The sequence below is a fragment of the Haliotis rufescens genome, unplaced genomic scaffold (genome assembly GCF_023055435.1).
Source record: "Haliotis rufescens isolate VD_foot unplaced genomic scaffold, xgHalRufe1.0.p SCAF_1, whole genome shotgun sequence".
Lineage (NCBI taxonomy): Eukaryota > Metazoa > Mollusca > Gastropoda > Lepetellida > Haliotidae > Haliotis > Haliotis rufescens.
In genome coordinates, this window is record NW_025963779.1 from 85,680,356 (window position 1) to 85,703,601 (window position 23,246).

General features: G+C 38.8%; 1 protein-coding gene and 2 non-coding genes across 3 annotated transcripts; 2 read left to right on the forward strand and 1 right to left on the reverse strand.

The window, feature by feature from the left end:
* Positions 1 to 1,518: 1,518 nt before the first annotated feature.
* Positions 1,519 to 16,663, reverse strand: LOC124147118. The gene is made up of 2 exons (XM_046517751.2): positions 16,454 to 16,663; positions 1,519 to 4,230 (listed from the first exon to the last, which is right to left on the reverse strand). Exon 2 carries the CDS (start codon positions 4,184 to 4,186, stop codon positions 2,909 to 2,911), a length of 1,278 nt encoding a protein of 425 aa, XP_046373707.2. The 5' UTR covers positions 4,187 to 4,230; positions 16,454 to 16,663; the 3' UTR covers positions 1,519 to 2,908.
* A 2,372-nt stretch (positions 16,664 to 19,035) lies between these two features.
* Positions 19,036 to 19,109, forward strand: Trnan-guu. The gene has a single exon. It is a non-coding gene; the product is annotated as a tRNA-Asn (tRNA).
* A 251-nt stretch (positions 19,110 to 19,360) lies between these two features.
* Positions 19,361 to 19,432, forward strand: Trnae-uuc. Its single transcript has one exon. It is a non-coding gene; the product is annotated as a tRNA-Glu (tRNA).
* Positions 19,433 to 23,246: the final 3,814 nt, after the last annotated feature.

The following is a 23,246-nucleotide window of genomic DNA, read 5'->3' on the forward strand; positions in this document are numbered from 1 at the left end:
TTTTATAAATTTATAAATGAGAATTAAAAGGTACTTTTGAAGAAAACATTCACACCGAGCGAAAAGTCTTGAATAGGTCCAGGCTTCAAATCCCATTTAACAAAGTGTTTAACCAATCAGCTTGCAGCATTCATTCCCATTCGTTGTACAAGGAACAATGGAGCACTTGAGATGATTTACATGTTGACGTTCAGTCAAATAGAGGGCCGGTCGGGTAGCCTAGTGGTTAAAGCGTTCGCTCGTCACGCCGAAGTCCCGGGTTCGATTCCCGACATTCCCGACAATGTGTGAAGCCCATTTCTGGTGTCCCCCGCCGTGATTTTGCTGGAATATTGCTAAAAGCGGCGTAAAACCATACTCACTCACTCACTCAGTCAAATAGAATTACATGGTCCACGTTCATAACAATCTCGACTGATCTGTTAAGCAGTTTACCAAGTGTATTAATCCTTTAGTCCAGGGGAGTAGCAATCGGCCATCAAGCCCCAGGGGTCTTCTTTGCTTCTGCTGAAAGGCCGACTGTTGCTTAACCAATAGTAGATCTATTAAATTTACATTTGACCTTGTCATAAGGGGTTGGAGAAGCGTACAATTTAAAATGACAGCTCATTTAGTAATACAGTCCTGAATCATAGTTCAACTGACCACAGAGGGGTAAGGTGAAGCTGACATAAATAGTTATGAATGTTGTATGTAATGTTCCAGATACGGAACTAAATTTGCATGGTAATGTTTCAGTAAAGTTACAGAATGTCACTTGGTGATATTCAAGCTTGTCCTGCTGTGTTGCTTGGTGGCCATTTGAACCGATGTGAATAAGCAGGTGTAGTGTCCAAGCATTCAACATTTCACCTGTGGATATTTGAAAGATTTTGCTGAACCTAAAATATCACCGGTTTTGGGGGGGGGGGGGGGGGGGGGGGGGGGTTCTTCTTTTGTTTGGTGTTGAACGCCGCACTCAGCAATATATATGACGGCGGTCTTTAATTAATTGAGTCTGGACCAGACAATCCAATGATTGATATCATGAGCATCAATCCACACGATTGGGATACGATGACATGCATCAACCAAGTCAGCGAGCCTGACCACCCGATCCCGTTAGTCGCCTCTTACGATAAGCATAGTCGCCATTTACAGTAATCATGGGTTGCTGAAGACCTATTCTACCCCGGATCTTCACGGATCTAAAACTCCCCGTAAAGTGCATCAAGTTCGAGTAAAACCAGAGCTTAAATAGGATCGCAGTCTTTGCACGTATCTATGTACGTCGATATGCATTATCAACAACAGCAAAATAATAGCAGCTGGTCGGTTGAGTATTTCGAAACTATCCTTCGCTTTTATGATTCACAGAATATAACATTCAATAACACAATTTTTTTTAAAAACATGATACATATATTATCCATCACGGAATACATTAACGCCGTCTCTTTGACGTTTCATTAGAAAGCTTTGGTAAGGTAGACACAAACCAAGTGATCTTTCATCTGCAAGGACTTCTGTTGCCGTGTTGGTTATTCCACCTCGCCTATCAAATCATGTCTTGTAATGATCGCATATAATAGCTCTTCAAATCTGTCCTGCTTCAGGTTATCTTGAAAGTACGTTGTCCACCAAGAAGCGCAACATGAGAATAAAGTGAAAAACATTTTAATTGGTGTTTTCTTTTATTGTTATTATGTGAACACACAAAAACGATAAGGCGACTCTACCACATACCATCAACAACGTTAACGTGCGAGCGTCTTTACCACATACCGTCTACAACGTTAACGTGCGGACGACACTACCAAATACCGTCAACGACGTTAACGTGCGGGCGACTCTACCACATACCGTCTACAACCTTAACGTGCGGACGACCCTACCAAATACCGTCAACGACGTTAACGTGCGGGCGACTCTACCACATACCGTCTACAACGTTAACGTGCGGGCAACTCTACCAAATACCGTCAACGACGTTAACGTGCGGGCGACTCTACCAAATACCGTCTACAACGTTAACGTGCGAGCGACTCTACCAAATACCGTCAACGACGTTAACGTGCGGGCGACTCTACCAAATACCGTCAACGACGTTAACGTGCGAGCGACTCTACCAAATACCATCAACGACGTTAACGTGCGAGTGACTCTACCGAATACCATCAACATTTCTCCTTGTCATACACTCACACCAGTACTTCTCCCTTGCCATGCACTCACACCAGTACTTTACCCTTGTCATACACTCACGCCAATACTTACTCCTTGTCATACACTCACGCCAATACTTACTCCTTGTCATACACTCACGCCAATATGTTCTCCTTGTCATACACCCATGCCAATACTTTCCCCTTGTCATACACAGACACCAGGACTTTCCCCTTGTCATACACTGACACCAGGACTTTCCCCTTGTCATACACTGACACCAGGACTTTCCCCTTGTCATACACTCACGCCAAAACTTACTCCTTGTCATACACTTACGCCAATATTTTCTCCTTGTTATACACTCATGCCAATACTTTCCCCTTTTCATACACAGACGTCGCTGTTAGATATGTTCGAAACTATTTACTTCTTACAGCTACTCTTGTTCCACACAAACACCTTCACATGCATCTTGTTCGGATGATATCTCCGCACCTGTTTGGCTGTCCTGTTAGGCCCTAATCGTGTTAGAAACGTTACCGTGACAGGAGATAACGGTGCTTGATGGAGAGACAAGGACGACTCTGTCATTTGTTGCAGTCAGCGATAGCAATCTCGAAATGCCTAATCTTAGCAGTATGCTTTCAGTATCGAAGCATACGAAGGGAGTGCTGTAATTGCTGGCTTGGAAGGAAGTCGAGATAATTGTTGTATTTGTAAGATTTTGGCGTTGAACGTGTTCTGGGTCTATGACCTGCAGCTAGTCTCTATGATAATGCTTATGAGGGTAATCTCTTAGAAAAACAAGCCTTTGCATATTCTTCTGGGCCCTTGACCTGTTTTTGTTTGGGGAAGGTTTATCGTCAGTGTCAGTGTTTGAACTGGTGATGGATTCCGCGGGAACGTCCCGTTTTTCAGAAGTCGGTCGGCCTTTAAGAACTGGCGCACAACGCAACTTCTCTGGGCGAATGAGAACAAATTTTTTGTCAATGGGTGGAGCTATCCCTGTGTCTTTGTCTTGAGATTCCACATGTTTAACGTTTGATGGTAATTGGTTTACACTGTAATTAGAGTATCTCGCACGGGCATCAAGAGCAGGGTGGATTTTTAAAGGCGGCAAAACAACTTCATCATGTCGTTTTGCCTTTGAATTTTTTATGGCATTTAAGGATGCAATTGAGGGTTGGGGTTCTTGCTTGTAGCTAAAATGTTCCTCTGTTATCTCACCAGCACCGAAGCCCTCTCCTTCTGGAATGACGCCCAGATCGGGACTCTGTAGTTGCATTCGTTTCGCCCGCCGAGGTCGATATCTGGCGATGCGTCTTGTGTGTCTTTTCACACTTGAAGACAAAATTGTCTCCACTTTCTTGCGGTCGGTAACGTTGTCGACTTTAGGTGACTGTGGCAGAGATGGGCCGACTAATGGAGCGCTGCCGCCCAAATGAGCGGAAATCTGATTAGTGTCTTCACCTAAAGACGATTTCTCGCATTCGCTGGGTCTTCCTGAATTATCTGGTGTATATATTCTGTCTGTTGAAATCCCCTGTGGCACCCTTGCTAATGATTTGTCATTTTCCCACAGTGATCCCTTACAGGTTAGACTGTAATCTATGATTTCATGTAAATCAGAGGCACTGACAAAGCTTATTCGAAGATTCCTAGGCGGCAGATGTTTCAGTCTTCGTTTGGGAAATGTTAGAGCTGATTTAGGCTTACCTCTTCTGTCGTGGAGCGACTTCTTTCGCCTGTCTATTAGATCAGTCAATGACACAGCCTTCCGACGACTACTGGAATGTTGGGGGTCGAAATTGGCGTGGTCATCACGAGGCGCCAGGTGATACTTACTCCCCTTTTTCTCCAGTGTCAACTTGTGCATGTGATCTGAATAGAGGAGCATGGAGTCCTTCACTGAACTATGTCGTACAGTTATACTGGGAAGATCGTAGTGTTTATGATCAGGACCTTTCCTCAGTTCCTTCTTCGCTTGTGTGGCGATCCTAGGGGACATCTCCTCCACAATATCACCGTAGGACGACATCGTTGTTTGAGTGACACAAGTCCTCTAAATGAAGCTATATTATCCTGAAAGAAAATGTGAAACTGGTTCAGTGTCCATTGGCATGAAAATATAAGCGTCAAAACTATTTCCACATTCATAAGAAATCCCTATTAAAAGCATAGTGAATTGTACGATTCCGACTATATGATAAACGTATGTTTATGAACAACTTTCAAGATTTAACACCAGGTATTCGTGAAAAAGGTGAGCGTATCCCTCCGTTGGCATCCGTCACAAACACATGCAAAGGCAAGTCAAATTTCCACCGGAAAAATGACGGGAGCATATTATACAAATTAATAATGGGAATTGCACCTGACATCATTTTTATCAATGAAGCGTCAAATTTGGAAATGTCCACATGTCTTCTATAAACCGTTTTGAAAGCTTTACAGAGCCTTGAATCTAATTGGTTAAGTAATTGTATTGACAGTGTTCCATTTTCCAGTTTTGTCAACATATTCATTCGGCTGAGATATCTTTGAGACGGAAATACAGGACAACTGCAAAAACCGAATTTGATGGATCTTTTATTGGCATGATGAAAATAGGAGTAACGTGCCTTTGACATTATGAAGCTTACGACCCTTTAATTAGTAGATGCCGAGATTGGATCTGAATTGTTATTGAATACCTTGCGCCATACACGCATAAAACTACATTGATCTATGACCGTTTAGCTCTCAATCTACATCAAATATATTTCCGCCGGGCCTTTGACAATAATGGCCGTCTATTTATATGTCTATCCAGTAAATCTTATATACACCAGGATCACTCTTCCCAGTAACGCTACTCTGTAATAATACCCACGATAATGGGAGGCAGCTCATCATTTCTACTTGTCCTCCTCGCCCTACGGTGCCAGGCTATAAGTGCATGTCTCTATACGGGCATATCAAGAGGCATTGTATCGCTATACCAGCACAGCTGATTCAGAACATAAACTAATCTACATCAGGATAATGCTTTCATTGTTCTATCTCCATCTTGTAATAGAACAAGGCGTTGTTGCAGTCATTTAAACCCTCTTCCAAATTGACAATGTAAATACTGCAGTTTGGTTAACATTTTTGTATTGTTTTTTAATTTGTATGAAAAAAAAAAATTTAATTGTATTTTATTTTTATTTTGTTTGGGGGGGATGTTTTTTGTTTTGTTTTGTTGGGTTGTCTTTTTTGGTTTGTCGATGTTTTGTTTTGTTTTGTTGTTGTTGTTTTGGTTTGGTTTGTTTTTGTGGGGTTTTGTGGGGGGTTTTTGTTGTTGTTTTCTTGTGGGTTTTTTTGGGTGTGTGTGCTGGAATCTGTTTGACAAAGACAGATTGTTCCAAATTACTGAAAAATTATTATTTGGCCTCAGGTTTCAAATACTGAAATCTAAATGTTCGCTAGGCATGCGGGATGTCCTGCAAATAAGTGTGCTGTGAGAAAGAAGAAAAGTTTGTCTCCAGACATCGTTAATGTTTCAAAACAACAGTTGAGAAAAAATCCTGTTTCTATTAAACCTCCAAGGCACCTAGCAGGATGTTCAGTGGTCGGACCCCAAGGATGTCTCTGTGCTAAGATGTGGTGGGTCCGCTAAAGTGAATGGCGTCATCGGCCATAACCATTCATCAGCTACAACTCCCTCTACTTGTACATTACCTATCTGACTTATCCGTCCTTTTCAAGGAGAGTCAGTGAGTTAGGAGATAAACATACTTTGTTTTCAATGTTGAGCTAGGTAACCTGTACATTTAATCGCGCTAAATTAAATTTGGAACCGAACGCGAACGTGAAATTTAGCGCGGTATAATCAACAGGTATACTCTCCATCGAAAACACAGTATGTTTTACTCCATTCTATCATGACTAAATAAAACGCGAACTCTTTGGTGCTAGCAAATATTTCGAGTGAAGCGGCATGGGTTGAGTCCAGAGTTCTTAGTGGGTTGTCACACATCCTTTGAATTTTGCAGTAACGGTAACTTTGCAATTTGTAACCTATAATTGTAGGTATAGTTATTTAAATACGCCTACCGACAATGATTGAAAAAAGTTCTATTCTATGAATATTAGCTTCCGCGGTGATGCGGCCGCCAAACAAGCTGTTTTAATCAGAGGGGGTATATTGTGATTTAATAGCCTCTGATTGACCAATCAGAATCGAGAAATTTCCAAATTCATGGTAGAATATTCTATAAATACTCACTAATTATTAACATTGTCCGACTTATCAGTTATAATGATCGTGCATATTCAGGCTGGGAATACACAGGTGAACATACACACTACAGACACTTCAGTCCACAACAGAGGACAAGGGAATTCAGTATTCTAAACTATACAGAGTTATGTCCCTTAGACGGTTATTGAGTGCTGGTGATGGATCTCACGATCTATACTGCTTTGGCCTTTTCTTTGAAACAGTGACCTGACGCGTCGTTATCTAACTAAAATCCTATTTACGTCCATAAACATTAGCTTGTTCAGCCACACTTAACTACATCAATCCAACTTCGACATCGATTGTACAAATGTAGTATCCTGTAAGTTGAACCAAAGAAGCATGAGATGTTCTGGGATGTTATCGGAACCACCTTTAGCTATATTTAAACATCCACCGTTACAAATCCCCAACAAAATCCTCCATTGCACATGATCTTTTAACATTAGACATCGCGATTTGCCACTGCACATGGTCACATGCATATAACATTGACATGTATATCGACCATTATACGTCACGACATACAATTATATACTTACTATCGACCAGTATGTTTTTTATATAAATGTAATTAAATATTGAAAGATATGTCTATTTAATCCTCACTCATTCCCGTAACAGTTTGTGAAAGGGTGCGGTATTCGACGTAATAAGCGCCCATGGCGCTATCAAAATTAGAAATAGGGGGCTCTTATTGGAATATAATTTTGGTGGAAGAGTTGAGAGATCGTAAATTTCGTGGTTTATGCTGACAGCCTGAAATGATACAAAAGAAAAGTCTGTGCGTATTATACACGACAGATATATTTTTCCAGAATTTAATTGCCCGTAATTAAGGGTGCATATAACACACGAGTGCATATTATACACGAATAAGTAAGTCCTGTATACACTGGTCAATCGGGAGGGTGCTAATTGGGTTTGTTCACTAGCCAATATATTAGCAAATATCGCCGTGGGCGAATACGGTAATTGTGTGTAAAAATACATTGGTTCAATGAAGACTGGGATGAAAAATGAATTTGCAACCACGTGACCCCAACCATGTTTGAAATGTTGTACATTTGTGCAAAAAAGCAAATGTATTGATTTTCAAAGATAAGATTATACGATACCCTCCAGCAGTTGCAATGTCTTTGGTTTACTTTTAAGAGTTTGGATTTAAATTAAGTTTTTAATAATATCGCTATTTTTAACTGAAATCACACATTTGAAAATATCAACTAAAAGACATTTTATATAAACTGTTGTTACAGTTTATCCACTATATACCGTCTTACATATCTATCTAACATGACACATCGCTATATATATCAGTATATACACACTATCTACCATTACACATCACTATATACCAGTATAGACCACTATCTATCATTACACATCACTATATACCAGTATAGGCCAATAGCTGTCATTACACATCACTATATACCAGTATAGACCACTATCTATCATTACACATCAATATATACCAGTTTTTACCACTATCTATCATTACACATCTCTATATACCAGAATATACACAATATCTACCATTACATATCAATCTATACCAATAGAGACCACTATCTATGACTACACATCCCTATATACTAGTATATACACCATCTACAATACACATCAATATAACCTAGTAGAGCCCACTATCTACCATTACACATCACTATATACCAGTGTATACAACTTATCTACCATTACAGATCCCTATATTCTAGCACATCACATTATACCAGTATATACACCATACCTAGCATTACACATCACTATATACCAGTATATACACACTATCTAGCATTACACATCACTATATACCAGTATATACACACTATCTACCATTACACATCACTATATACCAGTATATACACCATACCTAGCATTACACATCACTATATACCAGTATATACAACTTATCTACCATTACAGATCCCTATATTCTAGCACATCACATTATACCAGTATATACACCATACCTAGCATTACACATCACTATATACCAGTATAAACACAATATCTAGCATTACACATCACTATATACCAGTATATACACACTATCTACCATTACACATCACATTATACGAGTATATACACCATACCTAGCATTACACATAAATATATACTAGTATATACACACTATCTACTATGACACATCACTATATATACTAGTTTATACACCCTATCTACCATTACACATCACTAAATGCTAGTATATACACACAATCAACCATTACACATCACTATATACTAGTATATACACACTATCTACTATTACACATCTCTACATACTAGTATATACACACTATCTACTATGACACATCTCTATATACTAGTATATACACACTATCTACTATTACACATCTTTATATAATAGAATATACACACTATCTAGCATTACACATCACTATATACTAGTATATACACACTATCTACCATTATACATCACTATATACTGGTATATACACACAATCTACTATTACACATCTCTATATACTAGTATATACACCCTATCTACTATTACACATCTCTATATACTAGTAGATACACACTATTTAACATTACACATCACTATATACTAGTATATACACCCCATCTACCATTACACATCACTATATACTAATATATACACACTATGTACTATTACACATCTCTATAAACCAGTATATACACCCTATCTATTATTACACATCTATATATACAAGTAAATATACCCCATCTACTATTACTCATCACTATATACTAGTATATACACACTATCTATTATTACACATCACTATATACCAGTATATACACATCACTATATACTAGTATATACACCCTATCTATTATTACACATCTCTATATACAAGTAAATATACCCTATCTACTATTACTCATCACTATATACTAGTATATACACCATATCTATTATTACACATCACTATATACCAGTATATACACATATGCCTTTATACTAGTATATACACCCTATCTATTATTTCACATCTCTATATACAAGTAAATATACCTTATCTACTATTACTCATCACTATATACTAGTATATACACACTATCTATTATTACACATCACTATATACCAGTATATACACATCACTATATACCAGTATATACACACTATCTAGCATTACACATCACTATATACTAGTATATACACACTATCTACAATTACACATCTCTATATACAAGTAAATATACCTTATCTACTATTACACATCTCTATATACTAGTATATACATACTATCTACTATTACACATCTCCTTATACTAGTATATACATTCTATCTACTATTACCATGATTACACATCACTATATACTAGTATATACACCATATCTATTATTACACATCACTATATACCAGTATATACACATCACTATATACTAGTATATACACCCTATCTATTATTACACATCTCTATATACAAGTAAATATACCCCATCTACTATTACTCATCACTATATACTAGTATATACACCATATCTATTATTACACATCACTATATACCAGTATATACACATATCCCTTTATACTAGTATATACACCCTATCTATTATTTCACATCTCTATATACAAGTAAATATACCTTATCTACTATTACTCATCACTATATACTAGTATATACACACTATCTATTATTACACATCACTATATACCAGTATATACACATCCCTATATACTAGTATATACACACTATCTAGCATTACACATCACTATATACTAGTATATACACACTATCTACAATTACACATCTCTATATACTAGTATATACATACTATCTACTATTACACATCTCCTTATACTAGTATATACATTCTATCTACTATTACCATGATTACACATCACTATATACTAGTATATACACCCTATCTACTATTACACATCTCTATATACTAGTATATACACCCTATCTACTATTACACATCTCTTTATACTAGTATATACACCCTATCTACTATTACACATCTCTACATACTAGTATATACACACTATCTAGCATTACACATCACGTCAATTATTCACCTGAAAAAAACACGGGAACATATGATAAAGTCAAAATAGAGAATTGTATCAGCCATAAATTAGGTCAGATTTGGACATGTCCTCGACATTGCGACCATAATACTTTTTGTAACATTCACTAATGCCTTGAATGACGTAACCTTGACAAAACAACTTTAAAACAAGAGTCGTATGACGATCTCTGAAATCTTCGTTGTAAGACTCCTACGTCAACATTATCACCCAGTAAGGTTTGGTTCGTCTTTGTTAGTCTTAATGTCATAGACATATTTATAAATACATAGGCAATAATTACATACACTGCCATACATTACATACACAGACTTGTCGTTGTAAATGCAAACTAAAGAGTAGTTTATTTCTCATTCTACGCCTGTTTAGAAAATAACATGATGTCTGAAAGCTTCTGCCCTCTCACAGCTCGTCTTGATGGGCTGTGTTTTATTTTACAAGTTTGTAGAACATGTTGACATAACTAGTCTGGCCAACACTGCAATGGAATACACGAAAACACATGTACGTTGTGCTACTTCAAAATGTTTCTCCATTGAAAAGGTAATGAGGTAATATTGTCTCTGGAATGACTGTTGAACACGCCATACGTCTTTGTGTATTAGCGACAAGGTATGTTTGTCCTTGGATTTTTCTATAGTATACGCCGCGTCCTGTGTCGTCCTGTCACAAACACAGAGCACTCTACATTTTAATACATTTTAAGGAGACATATCTATTATACCTATATATTTTTTGTTCAGGTTACCTATGTGCTATTTATTAAATCGTTGCAGTAGTCACTAGTCACTAGTCATACTTTTGTTTATTCACAGTATAATCTCTTACATTATTCTCTCTCTCTCCCCCTCTCCCCCCCCCCCCCCTCTCTCTCTCTCTCTCTCTGTATATCATTATATATATAATCGTAAATAGATGTCTATCTGTGTCACTCCATCCATTCATCCATCAACCAGTCTTTACATACAGCATAGATATCAATACAAGTACGTTCGTTTTTCATCTATCATTATCTCCACACCGTCGATGAATGTAATCTGTTCCCGAACGTGCTTAAAAAATTCATTTGTACTCAGATTTTACCAAACCAATATGCTAGGTGTTATGAAAAAAATGAGTTGTCGGTAAAATCCTTTTTTTTTTGAAACACTGACTGACAAATATACATACACCCGACCCACCCCGACCTCCTAATTTTAAATGCCGGTACCTGGCTACACATGTGTTCACCATTCCAACTATTCAACTAAATAACTGACTTTACCTTTAACTAAATATGTTTCCTTCCATTTATCTTATATCTCACTATATAAGTAACTTATAATTATCTCCCCATCAATCCATTTATTCACCCATCCATCAATATCTTTATCTATCTAACTAATATACAGACTTAATAACCATCCATTTATCGATCCGGTCGTCAGTTCACTTCATATGGTCAAATTATCTCTCAATTTTCTATGTATTAATATGTCTATCAAACTACAGTATCCGACTAACCAAGGCCCATTCGGCCACCCACATCTTGAACAAGGAAAACCGTTTCTATATACGTCATATCCTGTCCATCAACTGCCATTTGTATCTCCGTCCCTCCCCTGCTATTGTCTAGTGCTGGGATTAACTCAAAAGATTGGATTTGATTTCGTTATTGTTTAACGACGTACTTAGCAATATTCCAGCTAAATGACGGTGTCTAGTCTGGATAAGATAAACCAGTGGTTCAAAATGTGCGCAGTGCTTTACGTCACGGGATGATGGCATACAATCACCCAGGTCATCGATCCTGACCACCCGATCTGTGTAACCGTCCAGCACGAAAAGAATGGTACCACAAGCATACGTTGCTGGGGATCTATTCCAACCTTGAATCCCTACAGGGTAGCTCGAAAGCATATCGTTTGCATAACTGATTGTCGGTGGAATGTCTCCATATATCCAAAGGTTTAATGTATATCGACCTGTATACATGCCCATCTATTTATATTCCTTCATATGAATGTATATACTGCATGATTGTAGGAAACAGTATCAGGCTGTAAGGTAATCGTGGTGTTGATCTTACCCTACGGGTCTCCCACTCCGCGGTAACTTCTAAGCCTAATCTCTGGTGTTATAGACAATCACAGAGCGTGTAATGCGTGCACCACCCGCTGAGGAGGGGGTAACCCTACACGAGGTTGTGTGTGTCTTATTCCAATATTCCCTGGCTTCATTGACACACTTTTGTGTACTTCAGGATTCCAACAATACCTCAACAAAAGTTTTTTTATCAACTCACCCAATGACATAGCGCTAATATTGTCGCTGTGTTTGTGACTGCAAAGGCAATTAAGTTTCATTTTACCGCGACTCTTTTGTGTCAAGTCCAAGGCTATATGGCAGTTGGTATATGGTAACACACAATGTCATTCTTTATTTGCCTTCACGCCCAATAACAGTACTTCTGTCTGAAAACAATTCTCGAGGCTATATTAATATTTTAATATACATATTGATATGTGGTCCTGTCAGTTGTATATAATATAGTTCGTGTTATCATGTCTAAAGTCAGTATCACGGGGTTCATGTTAACCTGCACACAGTCAATATTATAGGGTTCCTTCGAGTCGCCGTGTATATAGCCAATATTATAGGGTTAGTCTAGTCGTCATTCGCCACGTATAAAGTCAATATTATAGGGTTCGTCTTATCATCATGTATAGTCAATGTTATAGGGTTGTCATGTATATAGTCAATATTATAGGGTTCCGTCTAGTCGTCGTGTATATAGTCAGTATTTTAGGGTTCCGTCTAGTCGTCATGTATATAGTCAATATTAAAGGTTTCCGTCTAGTCGTCATGTATAAAGACAATATTATAGGGTTCGTCTTATCGGCATGTATAGTCAATATTACAGAGTTGTCATGTATATAGTCAATATTATAGGGTTCAATCTAGTCGTCGTGTATATAGTCAATATTATAGGGTTCCGTCTAGTCGTCATGTATATAGTCAATATAATAGGGTTCCGTCAAGTCGTCATGTATAGTCAATATTATAGGGTTCCGTCTAGTCGTCATGCATATAGTCAATATTATAGGGTTCCGTCTAGTCGTCGTGTATATAGTCAATATAATAGGGTTCCGTCAAGTCGTCATGTATAGTCAATATTATAGGGTTCCGTCTAGTCGTCATGCATATAGTCAATATTATAGGGTTCCGTCTAGTCGTCGTGTATATAGTCAGTATTATAGGGTTCCGTCTAGTCGTCATGTATATAGTCAATATCATAGGGTTCCGTCTAGTCGTCATGTATATAGTCAAAATCATAGGGTTCCGTCTAGTCGTCATGTATATAGTCAATGTCATAGGGTTCCGTCTAGTCGTCATGTATATAGTCAATATCATAGGGTTCTGTCTAGTCGTCATGTATATAGTCAATATTAAAGGGTTCCGTCTAGTCGTCATGTATAAAGACAATATTATAGGGTTCGTCTTATCGTCATGTATAGTCAATATTACAGAGTTGTCATGTATATAGTCAATATTATAGGGTTCCGTCTACTCGTCGTGTATAGAGTCAATATTATAGGGTTCCGTCTAGTCGTCATGTATATAGTCAATATTATAGGGTTCCGTCTAGTAGTCATGTATAGTCAATATTATAGGGTTCCGTCTAGTCGTCATGTATATAGTCAATATTATAGGGCTCCGTCTAGTCGTCGTGTATATAGTCAGTTTTATAGGGTTCCGTCTAGTCGTCATGTATATAGTCAATATTATAGGGTTCCGTCTAGTCGTCATGTATATAGTCAATATCATAGGGTTCCGTTTGATCGTCATGTAATATGTCAATATTATTGGGTTCATGTTATCGTCTTGTATATCGTCAATATCACGGGTTCGTCTTATCATGTATATAGTCCATATTATTGGGTTCATGTTATCGTCATGTATATCGTCATTATCACGGGGTTCGTCTTATCATGTATATAGTCAATATTGTTGGGTTCGTGTTATCGTCATGCATATAGTCAGTATTCTTCGGTTCGTGTTATCATGTATAAAGTCAGTATTATTTGGTTCGTGTTATCAAGTATATAGTCAGTATCACGGGGTTCGTGTTATCATGTATGTATTCAGTATTCTTGGGGTTCATGTTATCATGTATATAGTCAGTATTATTGGGGCTCATGTTATCATGTATATAGTCAGTATTTTGGGGCTCATGTTATCATGTATATAGTCAGTATTTTGGGGGTTCGTGTTATCATGTGATAGTCAGTAGTATGAGGTTCATGTTATAATGCACATTGTCAGTATCATGGGGTTCGTATTATCGTCATGTATATAGCCAGTATTATTGGGTTCGTGTTATGTCTACAGTCAGCTTATGAGGTGTATATTACTGAGGTTTAAAGAATCATTGTGCGATATTGGCAAGTGTGGTGCTTCATACATTGTGTTTATGCAACCATGACTTAAAACTTGCATAGCAATTGTTATGTAATAATTGGACAATCAACACATCTGGCGTTAGTGGCATGTGTTAATAGTCAGCCATACGTTAATATACTCATGTGTTAATAGTCAGCACATATGGTAATATACTCATGTATTAATAGTCAGCCATACGTTAATATACTCATGATTTAATAGTCTGCACGTATGGTAATATACTCATGTGTTAATAGTCAGCCATACGTTAATATACGTTAATATAATAAATGTATTATAGTTCATAAATGTGGTAATATGGTTACATTATGGTCAATACATTTGATAATCCAATTATGTGTAATAGACCATACATGTGGTAACATAATTATGCGTTTGTGTTCATAAAAGTGGTAGTATAATTATGTGTTATAGTCCACATATTTGGTAATATAATTATATGTTCTAGTCCATATATGTGGTAATATAATTATGTGTTATAGTCCATATATGTGGTAATATAAATATGTGTTATAGTCCATATATGTGGTAATATAATTATGTGTTATAGTCCATATATGTTTAATATAATTATGTGTTCGAGTCCATATTTGAGGTAATATAATCATGTGTAATAGTCCATATATGTGGTAATATAAATATGTGTTATAGCCCATATATATGGCAATATAATTATGTGTTATAGTCCATATATGTGGTATTATAACCATGTGTTATAGTATAAACAGGTGGTAATATAATTATGTGTAATAGTCCATATATATGGTAATATAATCGTTTGACTATAGTCCATATATGTGGTGATATAATTATGTGTTGTAGACCATATCTGTGGGTGGTATTATAATCATGTATTATAGTATAAACAGGTGGTAATATAATTATGTGTTATAGTCCATATATATGGTAATATAATCGTTTGACTATAATCCATATATGTGGTGATATAATTATGTGTTGTAGTCGATATACGTGGTATTATAATCATGTGTTATAGTATAAACAGGTGGTAATATAATTATGTGTTGTAGTCCATATATGTGGTGATATAATTATGTGCTGTAGTTCATATATGTGGTATTATAATCATGTGTTATAGTATTAACAGGTGGTAATATAATTATGTGTTGTGGTCCATATATGTGGTGATATAATAATGTGTTATAGTCCATATATTTGGTTTTACAGACGCGTGTTATAGTCGACACATATATTGGTATAACCATGCGTTATACACATTACGATAATGACTGGGCAGACATTATCAAAACTTCGCATGGTTGAAGATTTGAGAGTGAAAACGGATTTAACCCAACCTCATTTATCCACTCACCTATACTCTCAAATTGAAAAAAAACAATCGTGAATAACATCATATAATCAACAGGAATGTAACAATGCCATACATAAAGCTTTAGCAATGCCTTGATAAGGTAGCGGTATCACATCAGGCTTAATTTGACACCATAATAATGATAATCACAATATATAATAACAGCAACATATCATAAATATGCATTAAATCCCAATTTGATATTTCAGTCCAAGAAAGGCAACGACCCCTCACCTGTGTGTTCTAGCTCCAGGGTGGAAGGTGAGGATATCCAGCCACGTATGCTGGCCTGTGTCGGGACGTTCAGTGATATCCAGCCACAAAAGAGAGGACTCCCAGTGCGAGATTGGTGCACCAGTTCTCCTCCGACTTAGTCACCCTCCCACATGGGCGCGTTTGATAGAGCTGATTGGATCATGTCAGCTCACCTTGTGCCGAGCTACACATCTGGGCGCAATTATTTAAGCTGCTTTGGCTACAGGTTTAAATCGGAAGTTACCTGGATGTCGAGGACTTACTTGAAGTGAACGGCTATCACTGAATGAATGCACCTAACGTTGCCAGTGTATGGGTCGAAACGGTCCTCTACTCAACCTTGAGTGGGACTCGAGATCACCATGGCGTACATGATTAACCAGCGGGTGTTGACAGAGTCAGACTAATCATAGTGCAGGGTTATAAAGTTGCATAAGCCAACTGAGAGCATATAGAAGGGTCCGTCTTTGTAGAAACTAGAGATATACAGTACTTAGTATCAGCGTATGGTGTCCACTTGATACTTGAAGTCAGGTAACTGTCACCTGATAAAACTCGGACTGATGTCACTGGCGTGTGAATTAAAGTATTCATGCGGACGATGTAAATACAAGCGACATAATCCTTCCCATAAACAAGAAATCTTTGCTAAAGGCAGAATCCTTTGTACGATTCCATTAGTGTAAAGCATGAAATTAACGTGTCTATAAATTAATGCGATTGTTGACCCCTACCCTATAAGGCGTATTAGTGCGAAGTGGTCCTTGTTATTTAAACAATTGCTACTTAATCAGCAAAACAGCACTAAGAGATAAGATGCCGGTTAGTGTGGAGTATTCGCTGTATGTAGAGTGTTTTCACATACATGAAAGAATAACAATCCTGACCATAAATGAAAATTTGTGTTTCACGAAAAAAGAAATATATGACATGTTAACGATTGTTCATTCATGTTTGTTTCAGGAGCATCGATTATTTAAAGAGTATGAATTTACTCGCAGAACGTGGGTGGACATTATCAAAATCTAAATCGATCCTTCAAGGATCTCAATGTCGGACCACAATTACCGCCATAATTACAATACGCTACAGACCACTGGTAAACATAATAACAGCTTGGTGTCTTCATCACAAAGAACGGGGTTAATAACTGTCCTTTTTGAAGTTCTCTGGAAATGCCTTTACTTAAGAGGAATTTTCTTCATAAGATGTTTTGGGATGCAGGCTTACAGGTTATGTGTTGCAGACATATACTTGAGATTTAGTCGAAATCGCAAAGTGGGCTTTTTGTAGAGATTTCTTATGATTATGGACAGTTTTGTCGCTTTAGTTTACATGTGTTTGTATAAATACCGCTTATTCATTGTACCGTTATGTTGTATAGGCTGGTAGCTGCATGCTTCCGCTTGTGGAGTAACAAGTCATTCATGTCAACCATTATGTATTTCACATGTACCCTGAATACGTTAACTTAAGGTTTATTAAATTGCACCACCTGTAATTATATTGTAGGTAAATGTTCATCAATCCTATATCTCCATGCGGACATCTACATAAAAGCAACCAAACCCTTTTCATAATCAAACCAAATCTTCAAACGAGTCCTTTGTACGATTCCGACTACAGCGGAAACATGTGTTTATGAATCACTATCAAATATTCATGACACCAGGTGTTCGCGAACAGGTGAGCACAGCTTAAGGTGATACACACATAATTGGCATGTGAATATGTATCACCAGTAACGCTGAAATGCTTTAAGTATAATTATACTAGCAGGTACATTAGAGCTGACAATGTCTTGGATGAAACTTTTAGTGGCGATATACGACTTGCGTATTCATCAACAGCTGCCCTTCTTGTAGTGTCAGTAAGTAGCTGAAGATTACATACCAATTTGGAAACGAAAGAATACTGATTATGTCCTAGCATCTGACGTCTTTAAAAAAGATAACCTGATTAAGACTGATCACATCGCAATACGGTCTGAAACATTATCGTTACTAAAGTTTGTTTAGTGATGTGATAAATGTGACCCGACCATTGGGACCGTTATCTGATATGTTATAAACGATATACGTGGCACTGGCAAGAAATTAATTCCAAATTCACTTAATTGTCCACCATCTCCACACAAAGGTTTTTTCTCAGAATATTGACTTAATTCTTGGATTACATTATTACTCCCTTGCCACTTTTCGTCACCACAGCAACCATGGAAAAGTTTGTAATTGGATAACGTCTCTCGGTCAGCGAAAGACCGTTAAGTGATTGCGCGATACGACTTCTGTCCAAAACTCATATCAATCTTTGCGCTGGATTACTAAATGATATTAAAGCTAAAGAAATATTGCAATAAATGTTTCACTTTCACGTCAGTGCTATAGATTTCTCAAACCACATAATTTCAGGTTAGTTTCTGGACAGTTTTTGTGGTATTTCTTCACAAATTATGTGTGTACCATGTGTCCATCATAAATGCTAATTGTTGACTACTCGACTTTCATCAATTACAATGCATATAACACGTGTCTCAAAGTCACTCCATAGACGTCAGTTCGGTCTCTGTGGCGCAATCGGTTAGCGCGTTCGGCTGTTAACCGAAAGGTTGGTGGTTCGAGCCCACCAAGGGACGCACTTGTGTTTTGTCAACTTGAATGACTGATATTTCTCCCTTTCACGTTTTACAGATGAACACAGATGAGCGCAAATACCTGCTACAATATGCTGATATCAACTTCAAGCTAGCTCATGATACAAAGAAGATATTCATTAATGTCAGCTCGTCATCTCTTAAACATCCCAATCGGCAACAACAACTTTCACACGCACAATTGGAATAAAATCTAGTGGTAACTCGTTTTACATTTCCCTCGTCTGTCAGCTTCCAATGTGGTCTAGTGGTTAGGATTCCTGGCTTTCACCCAGGCGGCCCGGGTTCGATTCCCGGCATTGGAACAATGTACATCACGCGTTTCTCAGTGAACGGTATGCACGCACCAACAGTCCCTCTGTGAATGATATTCACCATCTTCCCGAGGCAAGGGAGTTAATTGACTATAAAAGTCCAGTTACCACTCTTGCCAAACTAGGCTGGAATTATGGAGTTATACTTTGGCTGGACAAACGACTTTATGCATACTCCAATCAAAATCGCATGACGAAATCGGTCCATTGTAGGATTTGCAAAGCATGTGAACCGCCAACTTATCATCAGCAGATCTGTTTTTATGTTTGTAGTCAAGGTGTTCACGTGATTTGAAACATTTAGCGTAGTGAGACCCGTTTTATTACAACATGGATCTTGATTACGGATCAGGTCGTCTTCACTGGGCGCCGCCATTTTGTTGAAAGCAAATGTAAGTGATATCATAGGTGGAATCTTATTGGTCAATAAGAGGGAAATAGAAGGAGCATAAATCGTAATAGACACTGATAGCACTATGTTCGAGCCCAGAAATTCCAGCTTAGTTCGGCAAGGGTGGAAACTGGACTTTTAGAGTCAGTTAACTATCTGCCTCGGGAAGATGGATGGATATTCACATACAACGTGTCCCTATCTGAATGTTATCCATGGACCGTGTATACAGGAACCAACTGTCCCTCAGTGAATGTTATACATACACAACGTGTCCCCAGTGAATGTTATACATACACAACGTGTCCCCAGTGACGTTATACATGCACCACGTGTCCCCAAATGAATGTTATACATACACAACGTGTCCCCAGTGACGTTATACATGCACCACGTGTCCCCAGTGATGTTATACATACACAACGTGTCCCCAGTGATGTAATACATACACGTGTCCCCAGTGATGTTTTACATGCACCACGTGTCCCCAAGTGAATGTTATACATGCACCACGTGTCCCCAAGTGAATGTTATACATACACAACGTGTCCCCAGTGACGTTATACATGCACCACGTGTCCCCAAGTGAATGTTATACATACACAAGGTGTCCCCAGTGACGTTATACATGCACCACGTGTCCCCAAGTGAATGTTATACATACACAACGTGTCCCCAATGATGTTATACAAACACAACGTGTCCCCAGTGATGTTATACATACACAACGTGTCCCCAGTGATGTTATACATGCACCACGTGTCCCCAAATGAATGTTTTACATACACGTGTCCCTAGTGATGTTATACATACACAACGTGTCCCCAGTGATGTTTTACATGCACCACGTGTCCCCAAGTGAATGTTATACATGCACCACGTGTCCCCCAGTGAATGTTATACATGCACCACGTGTCCTCAGTGAATGGTATACATGCACCACGTGTCCTCAGTGAATGGTATACATGCACCACGTGTCCTCAGTGAATGGTATAGATGAACCACGTGTCCTCAGTGAATGGTATACATGCACCACGTGTCCCCCAGTGAATCTTATACATGCACCACGTGTCCTCAGTGGATGTTATACATGCACCACGTGTCCCCATGTGAATGGTATACATGCACCATATGTCCTCAGTGAATGTTATACATGCACCACGTGTCCTCAGTGAATGGTATACATGCACCACGTGTCCTCAGTGAATGTTATACATGCACCATGTGTCCTCAGTGAATGGTATACAAGCACCACGTGTCCTCAGTGAATGGTATACATGCACAACGTGTCCTCAGTGAATGTTATACATACACAACGTTTCCCCAGTGAATGGTATACATGCACCACGTGTCCTCAGTGAATGGTATACATGCACCACGTTTCCCCAGTGAATGGTATACATGCACCACGTGTCCCTCAGTGAACGTTATACATGCACCACGTGTCCCCCAGTGAATGTTATACATGCACCACGTGTCCCCCTGTGTATGTTATACACGCACCACATGTACTCAGTGAATGTTTTACATGCACCACGTGTCCTCAGTGAATGTTATACATGCACCACGTGTCCCCCAGTGAATGTTGTACATGCACCACGTGTCCTCCAGTGAATGTTATACATGCACCACGTGTCCTCCAGTGAATGTTATACATGCACCATGTGTCCCCCAGTGAATGTTTTACACGCACCACGTGTCCTCAGTGAATGTTATACATCCACCACGAGTCCCCCTGTGAATGTTATAAACGCACCACGTGTCCTCAGTGGATGTTATACATGCACCACGTGTCCCCAAGTGAATGGTATACATGCACCACGTGTCCTCAGTGAATGTTATACATGCACCACGTGTCCTCAGTGAATGGTATACATGCACCACGTGTCCTCAGTGAATGTTATACATGCACCATGTGTCCTCAGTGAATGGTATACAAGCACCACGTGTCCTCAGTGAATGGTATACATGCACAACGTGTCCTCAGTGAATGTTATACATACACAACGTTTCCCCAGTGAATGGTATACATGCACCACGTGTCCTCAGTGAATGGTATACATGCACCACGTTTCCCCAGTGAATGGTATACATGCACCACGTGTCCCTCAGTGAACGTTATACATGCACCACGTGTCCCCCAGTGAATGTTATACATGCACCACGTGTCCCCCTGTGTATGTTATACACGCACCACATGTACTCAGTGAATGTTATACATGCACCACGTGTCCTCAGTGAATGTTATACATGCACCACGTGTCCCCCAGTGAATGTTGTACATGCACCACGTGTCCTCCAGTGAATGTTATACATGCACCACGTGTCCTCCAGTGAATGTTATACATGCACCATGTGTCCCCCAGTGAATGTTTTACACGCACCACGTGTCCTCAGTGAATGTTATACATCCACCACGAGTCCCCCTGTGAATGTTATAAACGCACCACGTGTCCTCAGTGAATGTTATACATCCACCACGAGTCCCCCTGTGAATGTTATAAACGCACCACGTGTCCTCAGTGAATGTTATATATGCACCACGTGTCCCCCAGTGAATGTTGGACATGCACCACGTGTCCTCCAGTGAATGTTATACATGCACCACGTGTCCGCAAGTGAATGTTATACATGCCCCATGTGTCCTCCAGTGAATGTTATACATGCACCATATGTCCCCCAGTGAATGTTTTACACGCACCACGTGTCCTCAGTGAATGTTATACATCCACCACGTGTCCCCCTGTGAATGGTATAAACGCACCACGTGTCCTCAGTGAATGTTATATATGCACCACGTGTCCCCCAGTGAATGTTAGACATGCACCACGTGTCCTCCAGTGAATGTTATACATGCACCACGTGTCCTCCAGTGAATATTATACATGCACCACGTGTCCTCAATGAATGGTATACATGCACCACGTGTCCCCCAGTGAATGTTATACACGCACCACGTGTCCTCAGTGAATGTTAGACAGCACCACGTGTCCCCCAGTGAATGTTATACACGCACCACGTGTCCTCAGTGAATGTTATACATGCACCACGTGTCCTCAGTTAATGTTATACATGCACCACGTGTCCTCAGTGAATGGTATACACGCACCACGTGCCCACAGTGAATGTTATACATGCACCACGTGTCCTCAGTGAATGGTATACATGCACCAAGTGTTCCCCAGTGAATGGTATACATGCACCACGTGTCCCCCAGTGAATGGTATACATGCACCACGTGTCCCCTAGTGAATGGTATACATGTTCCACGGAAGCGTCTCTCAGTTAATACAATACCTATATCCGTCGTATCCCAGTCAATTTTATTCGCATCTGTAACTGTAGCTGTATCAATGGACAGTATGCGCCTCATTGGACGAGACACTTCGAGTTATTTGTACAAGAAGCGCTAAT

Excerpts from the sequence above, each read along its gene's own strand:
- LOC124147118 (XM_046517751.2), bottom strand. The coding sequence starts at position 4,186 with ATGTCGTCCTACGGTGATATTGTGGAGGAGATGTCCCCTAGGATCGCC.